General features: G+C 40.4%; 2 protein-coding genes across 4 annotated transcripts in view; one reads left to right on the top strand and one right to left on the bottom strand.

The window, feature by feature from the left end:
• The window catches only part of LOC123979218 (WD repeat-containing protein 37-like), a 1,096,407-nt gene that overhangs the window by 1,049,715 nt on the left and 37,597 nt on the right, over nt 1-9,095 (bottom strand). The window lies entirely within an intron of this gene.
• adarb2 (adenosine deaminase RNA specific B2 (inactive)) overlaps nt 1-9,095 on the top strand; it is a 171,363-nt gene that overhangs the window by 146,057 nt on the left and 16,211 nt on the right. The window contains exon 4 of the mRNA XM_046048636.1: nt 5,176-5,290. Coding sequence (XP_045904592.1) covers nt 5,176-5,290 — 115 coding nt within the window. The remainder of the gene's footprint in view (nt 1-5,175; nt 5,291-9,095) is intronic.

Consider the following 9,095-nt stretch of genomic DNA (forward strand, 5'->3'; position numbering starts at 1 on the left):
CAATATGATTAAAGAAAGATAATTCATTGATTTTGGCACCCACTTTGTTGATAGTGGGCTCCACTGCCCCTGCATTAATAGCAGGCTATTATGGCTGAAATTCACAATTATTTTCATTATTTATCAATTTGTTAATTATTTTTCAGACAAATAAATGAATATTGTAAAACTTCAATTAATATTCAAGTCCCAAATAGACTACCCCGTTACTGGCCTGGTGTGGGAACACATTTTGACAAATAAACGCAGGTCTCCATTAAACGCCTGGTCTGGTTTTTAAGTTCTTTGGATGGAAACAACAATCATTCATTCATATAGATTTACCGGTGACAAGAGATGAAACAAAAAAAGGTCAGACTCACGTTACCTTTGAAGCGCTTGCTAAGTCCGAATGTGTCCATTCCTTGATTATTAATATTCCTTTAGTCTGTAAGGGTCCACAGATCAAATAATCAAAACAGCTTTTCATAACAATTAATCCAAGTTGTGAATACTGTCATGTGAAGTCCATTGCTCTCTGTCTGCTAACTTCTGCCACACTTTTCTCATCCTGCACCGTGTTATTGTTTTTGTTATGTTGCTGCCTACAAAATAAAAGCACAAATGCCGTCTGTCGGACCAAGATCAAATGAATGACGTGTATTTGATACTATTTGATTTTACTATTTAAAATGATATAAAACAGAAAAGCAAAAACCTGAACATTTGAGAAGCTGAATTTAATGAACAACTGAAATGATGAATCCATAATCAAAATTGTTGCTGATTATTGAAATACTGTTCTATGTAGGAAGAAAGACTAAATTGCTAATGTTAGCTTAATTAGCTAGCTAGATCAAATCTGATCACAAGAGTTTTCGCTAAGCAACGACACTGTTCCTGTAAAGTTGGTTAGGCCTCTATTCATTATTACATTTATTAAAAAGCAGAACAGTAGGGCTTTATTATGTTATATTCAGTAGGAAGTTAGAAACAATCCACAGCCAACATTTTTCTGGATTTATTTTAGGTTTTGGAAAGAGAATAAATCGTACTTCTCCTTTCAACCTCTCTGGGTAGCGACTGTAATTATTGCAAGTGCCCCAGGAACAGTGTTTGACCATATCTCAGAAAAATACAGCCAAAAAAAGCTAGAAAACAACTCCTTTTGCATTAGAGTCAATGGAGCGCAGCCATGAAAGTGTCGGACCCCAGTTAGAGCAAGTCCTATACTGCGCTGTGATTGGCCAGCTGCGTATTCGGGCCGTGGCTTAGCAAAGGGTCAATTCCATTGTGAACATATGCTAGTTTACAAAAAGGGCCATTGTGAAGAGGGAATCTACTGTAAGTCCAAAAGCAAAATTGTCCCTGCTTTGAATAACTGTTGTGTGATAAACTACAGAAAAAATACAACACTGAAATATTTCAGATTAGATATTTAAAATAAATAGAATATTTAACATAAATTGACATCTTAGTTTTCTTGGCCTCACTGGATCTCCTGAAAATGTGGAGATATACATCTGTTTGATTTTTATTCATTTTGCCCTGTCACTGGCACATGAGCTGCACTGAGTTAGAGCTCAACAAACATCCTCTTAGACGGGACTGATTATTCAAGCACAAAGCAAACAACATGACATGAAAAGTTGAAAAGGACTACTTTTCTCTTCTTGTTTTCCTTCCTGCCAGTTGTTAAAGAGAACTACATTCATCTCAGAAGTGACCTGTCATGTAACTGTTACAGAACTTGATAAGGCATCATTGCAACTCATGAAACAAAGTGCTAAAAGTTATTCACTGTTGACTTTTCACAACACCTCAACAGTCCTGTTCTGTGCCATTCTCCCGAAAAAGCTTCAGGCTGACACCAGTGTCAGAGCAACAATATGTGCATGTGCGCACACATACCACCCACCAAACCACAAGCTGTGAGCACCTCAACCGCCAGTTCCAACTGTGAGTATTTCACAGCCCTGACGAGGGCTATAATGTGCAATATGCTCACTAGTTCAGTCACTCTCTCCCTCTCTGTCTGTCTTTTTTCATCCTTAATCTCTCTCACGCTATGTGTCCGTCGCTGTGGCATCTGTTGGTGTCCTTTTAGCTACTGGGGGCCCAATCTGTCCAAAAGGCCCGCTCTGCTGCCACTCTGTTGCCATCTCCCAGTGATCCATTTATGCTCTGCAGTTGGCGTGAAGGCCGCTCGGAGACTAAGCCTTTAATTACCACTAGAGTAAAGAGCATTAAAGGTTCGGAGAGCCTTTGCAAAATCTGTTGAACAGTGTGGATTTAGTGGATGTCTGGTGAGAAGTGTTGGTTTGGCAGGAGAGATGGATAGTGAAAATGGGATAGATGAACAGGAGGACAGAGTTCAGCTAATACTTTTTATCCTCAATAAATACAGCCAGCCTTTTTACATTGTGAAAGATCCTGTCAAATTGGTGGGAAATCTTTTGGGTTGCTTCACAGCAGAGATGTTTACAGCACACAGCTGGAACGCCGTACTGTTCTTTCAGTATAAAGGAAGCTAACGCTTTCATAGAGTCTGCAACTGGCAGATGGAGGAGGAAATGAAAAACGGACTGTAAAAATATTGCATGTTCATCCACTTCAGTAAAGAAAGAGAGACAACAATCAGTGTGATTGAGCTGGGACAAGTGTCAACATCCTCTTTGATTATGGAAAAATGTTGGCATAAAAAAAATGAGACTACCTATTACATGAATGAGAAACCATTCCCCTGACAATAGTTATATTGATGTTTATGTCAAAAACTCCAATGAAAAATACATTTGCACGGGTTTGACACTTTTCTAAAGTGGCAGTTACACTACTAGGTCAAATAATGCCAGTTGAAAATTGGCAGCAGTAGACAATCAGTTTCTCCATAGTGTAACTTAATCATAATGATAGTGTTTGTCTATCCTGGAAGAGGGTCCCCTCTTCTGTTGCTTGTCTCGAAGATTTTTTCTTGGTAAAGAGTAACTTAAAGCTAGAGTGTAGGACCTTAAATATAACGTCTGTTACATTCAAGTCCTAGCCAAACAAATTCACACGATGCTGATTAAGCCTCTAGCTGGCAGGTAAATCTCGTAATATTCACCAACGCCGTATGCCAGAGTTTTTAAATCTGGTGTTTGTGATGACGTTCCCATGCTGGCACACCACCAGGTGCGGATTGGCCATCAGGACATTCGAGAACATTCCCAGCCGGTCCATTTCAGCCCGAACTGGCCAGTGGTCAAGAGTTTTTATTTTTCTGTTTTTTCTGTTTTACTTTATGATCCATCAGCTGGTGCTGAACTGTCTGTGTGTCTATCAGACTGGGCCAAACTAATACTTTCAATATTGGGGGGGTGATAAGAGCGACCCCTCCCAACTTGGACCTTTGCTGAAATCCAATTGGCTCAACAGCGCCAGTCAAAGGAATTTACTTTCCATCTGGGACAAGTTCAATCTCAAATCATTTTGTAGGGGCTGGACTCAGCCCAGGGTTGTGTGACAATTGAAACAGAGATGGTATGTTGAAAAGAAAGAAAGAGGAAAGAATTAAGTAGAAAAAAATGCTGACACAAGAGGCAGCTAAATGCGTCAAATTAGCCGACTTCTCCATTGATGGAAAGGTACTGTGGCAGGAGCAGGTGAGGCAGGACCCAGCACAGTCTCAGGTGCACGATAAGTAATGCATTTATTATATACCTAAACGATATATTCATTAACAGGCATATAGGCTATAATATTATAAACAACAGTTTGCAATGTGTTATCACACAAAGACAACAGTGTTCTATAAGCAAGGAATCTCTTTGTATGTATGTAGGGTCAGTGGAGGTGATGCAGAGAAACAGGGTGATGATGATTATATTTAAGTAATTTAGCACTCTGGTGTCTCCTCTTTTTGAGGGTCTCATGTGCCCACACGGATCTCCCTTTCCCTGCCTCTTGCGTGTTTGTACACCTCTCACACTCAAACCATGCCAGAGCAGGCGCTCTCCGTTTGTCCATTTTTTAAAGCAGATGTTTTTAACAACAAAAGACACAGACCTGTGAGTTGTGATCAAGTTTCTGCTAATATGACAGTTATTACTTAGCAGCAAGGCAAAAATTACAGATCGCTGGCACTGTAATCTTTGATTAGACTGACAGGACAGCTGATTCGGTGGTTGCCTAGCAACATTATTTGTAAATTTGTTATTTTTCTCTATTTTTGTGTCTATAGTAGCATTTTCGCAACCCCCGTTGCAAAGTCGAGGCACTCACAAGAGAGAATAAAAAAAGAATGGTCTATATGAAGCATCAGAGGTCGAGTCCTTCTGACGTTTTGTCTGTAGTATGGGTCGAAACCCTCACTGTCTCTTTAATGCACACCACTTTTGAAACTGGCTTTCGGTTGAACATTTTGGATCTCAAGCCAAGATAACCTCTTCAGTACCCCTTTAAGTCTGTTCTACAAACAAGATAACCTTTGACTGTCAATGGACTAAAGTGCAAATAATTAACATCATAGCATCATTTATCTATAAAGATATGCATTATATATATATATATACACACTTACATAAAATATCCTGATATTTGGTCAACTTAACCTTTTAGTGATGAAAATGTTAACACTAAATCCACTGGATGTGTCCCCTAAAGACCCTTTAGCATACACTAAGTTGAGTTATAGAAGGATACTGGTGGTTTTGTGCCGGGCAAATATCAGGGGTGTACTTTCCCTGTACGTAAGTGAAAAGTGTTTCCCAAGGGCGGACTGTGTGCAGACTGAAATCAGATTCATAGAAGAATACAGGAATTCCTCACCTCTAATAGTTCTTCAGTAAACTTGGCTATACAATCTATATAAATTTAAATATTTTATCTTCAATGTGTATAAAAATTACAAAAAGCATTGTTTTGTCATAACATGGCGTGTAATAACTGAAACAAACTGTTCTATTGGCCATGCTATGATTACTCAATGTGTTGAATGGTAGTGTTGGAAACATCATTATATATATATATATATAAAAATGCACAGAGAATGTTTGACTGTTTTCTGATGTTGCAAAAAAAAGTATTTCCCAAAAACTCACTGTATTACCTGAACAGATTAGGGAAGGGGAATATTAGACAGCAAAATGAAACCTGTGAAGTCAGTCTCCATAGATTGTATCTAGTAGAAATTAAGGGAGCAATTGTGTTTTTCAGGACTTTGCCGATTCAATATTCCACTTGGTGAGGGAGAAGTACCGGTCGCTGGTGGGCAGCTGCAGTCCTGCGCACGCTCGACACAAATCCCTGGCAGGCATCGTAATGACCCAAGGTATGGCAAATTTCATTGGCTTTCATATATGACTTTGAATTATTGAAGTGGTGCAATATAGAGAGTGAGTGGGAGAGGTAAAGAGAGTGAGAGAGGACGAGAAATGCGAAGGGAAAGGAAATGATAAACTGGAGTGGGAAGAGAGAGAGATTCCACTCCATGCTGTACCTTGCACTCGTGCAGGAGAGTATACCTTCCTGATGAATTATTGACTGTTCCGAGTCTCTGAGGAGAATGAGACATGGTAGCGAGTGTCAGTCATCTCCACTGCATGCTGGACTTGCTGTGCTTGGACAGCTTTGACAGGAGTTCCAGATGCCATAGTGGAATTCTTAACTAGATCATCTTAAAACTTAATCTGAAACCCAACTCGGTGACACACACTGTTCCTGTGACACACAGGGACAGCAAGGAGGAGGCAGCCTGACACTGCTGTTCACCTGCAGCATAAAACAATGAGTTATTACTCCACATTTATCTTTCATGCTTTATTTATCATTCATGTGTGGAGTTCGATGCACATTACATCAGGGCCTCCCACACATACACAAGTGCTCACAAAAACACACACAGACCCAGTATGAACACAATCACTCACATTCCACATTGCATCCTCTTTATTTAATTAGCTTGAGCAAAGTTATGGTTTTCTTTGTCTTTTTTAAATAAACGTGTCATCATACAGTCCCCACAATCAGGTGATTTTATGTAAGCAGCCTATTTCGCTTCTCGTGTTGCTATTTTAAGCAACTGACAAAAACCAGTAATAAAAGAATCACATTTTCGGACCACCCTTTCAGTTGGTTCAGTCAAACATGTCGCTGATCGTTTGCCACAACATGCTGTCAATCCCAGGGTTGGGGAGTAACGGATTACATGTAACGGCGTTACATGATCGGGATACAAAATAAAGTAATTGTATTCCGTTACAGTACTGAAAATAAAGATGTAATCAGATTACAGGTACATTTTGTAAAAATGGGGATTACACATAGGGATTACTTTAAGCACAAAGTTTCCATTAAACGGAAAGTGGAGTGCTATTTACGTGTTTCCGGTAAAAACACACTAGTGAGGAGCTGAGTTGCCCGCTCATCGGGCGCCGCTCCCCTCAATCATTCCCAGCCGGATCCCCCCCGCCACTGGCCTGTAAACCCCCAGTGCTTGAGTTTAGGTTTAACCTAAACACACACTCCGGTGCTCTAAGCTCCCAGTACGGGCAGAGTGAGCTAATTTGACCAGTAGCTGCAGGCTAAGTGAGCTAATTAGATAATGGCAGCTAGTTAGCAGCAGTTCGCTGACTTGCTACAGCAACAAGTAAAGCTATCTGTCCATCAGGAAACTCATCACAGAGTTGAGGCAGAGCAGCCGGGAAACATCAGAGAGAAACCCAGAAAATATTTTCCATCAAATCCAGATCCAGTTCAGTAAAATCTGTGAATATAGGTGTGCTTTTGTACAGTTATCGGTCCCATAAAAACTATTTTTCAGCAGTAAAAAAAAATTTTAAAACTTTCCATTGGAGACTAAATGAATGGAGGCCCCCCAGTGCAGGATGATTCATCAAGATTTTAAAATTGTTTTCCAGGAAATGACACACTCTAAAATGTCTTTAATAATACCTACAAAACAACATTTTTTGTCATTGATGGGCCAGATCCTGCCATATGACTTATAGACCTAGTGCAAGGCATCATATAAAAACATTTAGGCCTAAAAACATTAATTTTGACTTCATGTGAATGGGACATTTTATAATTGTATGTTTCTCTAAAAATCCACTGTGACAGTGCATCTTGTCTTTATTTGCATATTTGGTAACAAAGTAATCCAAAAGTAAGTAAAAGTAATCAGGTTACATTACTTTTATTTTCTGGAACTTGGATTACATTACTGACATTTTTTAACAAGTAATTAGTAATTGTACTGGATTCCCTTTTTAAAGTAACCCTCCCAACCCTGGTCAATCCACACAGAAGTCTGACAAAGATGAGAAACATGCCATTTACCTAACAGCAATCATGAATTGAAAATTGAACATAATTAAACATAATCTAGCCTATGTTGAATGAACCTGCTTGGCCCCACTAATTCAAGTCAAACTGTAAATAAGCTAAACGTGGGATTGTTATGTCGCTGAAATGCCAAACCGATGCGATCGGATAGGATTTGGCTGTGGAGATGTTTGCAAAGGAGTAAAATCTCTTTAAGGTGTAACATGCTTATTTTGCATTAGCTCTGTTGATTTTATTATTTTGGCATTTTGTAATCTCACCTTTTGTTAAGTTTACCATTAACATTGGACAGTTTAGCCAGCGGACATATATAAAAATACAAAATAACATTGACAAAAAGGACAGACAGAAGGGAAACAACAGGGAAGTGAAGGGACAGTCAACAAGAGAGAGACGCAAACAGCTGTTTCTACATGCCTCCATCTGCTTCTCTGCTATTTCTCTCCCATAGATTTGGAATGAATTGATTCTCAAAAATATGGAACAAAAGCTCATTCCCGTATCAGTCCAATACTGAACATGTCTCCTAGTTTCCTATTATGGGATGATTATGAATTTTTTAGGATGTTGGTAACCTTTAGTGTTGAGTGTGTGGGTGCAGGTAAGTAGAGGGGTGGATCACACTGCTGAGCCTTCTCAGTGTCTTGGGTCCAATACAACGAAACCCCAGTTATTAAGGGCCCACCTGATGACCCTGTAGACGTGCCTGCACATAAATATACAGCTTTATCTTGAAACCGTTTTTCTTTCTTAGTAGGCTCAGTAGATTTATGACAGCAAAGTCTGATACCCACTGCAGGGCCTAAAACATCACTTAACACAATACTGGGTTTCCAAAGAATGCTCACCCAACTTAAAAATAATCACCGTAACCCCTAGAAATGGAACCAGAACTGACAGATTAGACAGCAATAGTAGATAGAAAGACATACAGTGGAAGTAATGTTACAAATCACAGGGCCTTCACTTTTTGTGGCGGGATATAACAAAAAAAATGACCATACACACACAAATGCACAAAGGTCTACACATGTGGAGTGCTGACACACAAATCCATACACACACATAGGAGTGTTATCTCCCTGTGTGGCTGCAGGCGGTGGGGGTGCAGGGGTCAGTGAGGAGGGATTGGTATCTCTGCTGTCTTTGGAGTGCTGCAGCTCATCAGTTTAGTCTTCAGTGAAACCGCCGCTCATCCTGACCTAATCCAATATCCCTCTCCTCTCCTCTGCCTCCCAGTAATTGCTTCTGTTTGTTTATTAATAGCACACGTTATCTTCAGAGATCCAGACGTAGGGCTGCCAAGTATTCACAGTGAGGCGGCAGCAGCAGCAGCGGCGGCGTGGTGGCCAGTGTCCGTACAGTCAGACACCAAACTTGACAGGAATACTGGGGAGTCCTGTTCCCCCGTCCCCCTCCCATCTCACGCCACCCCCTGTTTCTCTGTGTGTCTCATGCCTCTGCTTTTGCCTCAAGAATATTAATCAACGTTCAGCTTTGAACCGTATACAGACAGCAAACCCCCACCCTTGCTGGAGTCCCGCCGAAACAGTTGAGCCGCAACCTGAGTGAGATTAGCCTCGCCACCAGGCTGAGAGTTGTGAGACGACCGCCAAAGTAAACCACCAGCCCACATTGTCAAATAGTGTGGAAAATCTCATTTGAATCGATCTGAGATAACATTGGGTGCCTGGAGATGGTAAACAGTGTTCAGATGTGCTCAGAGACATGAAAAATCAGGAACGTCCACGTGGAAAACGTTAAAAAAGACCCCCCTTCCTCCTCCTTTT

This window comes from Micropterus dolomieu, linkage group LG01 (assembly GCF_021292245.1).
Source record: "Micropterus dolomieu isolate WLL.071019.BEF.003 ecotype Adirondacks linkage group LG01, ASM2129224v1, whole genome shotgun sequence".
Lineage (NCBI taxonomy): Eukaryota > Metazoa > Chordata > Actinopteri > Centrarchiformes > Centrarchidae > Micropterus > Micropterus dolomieu.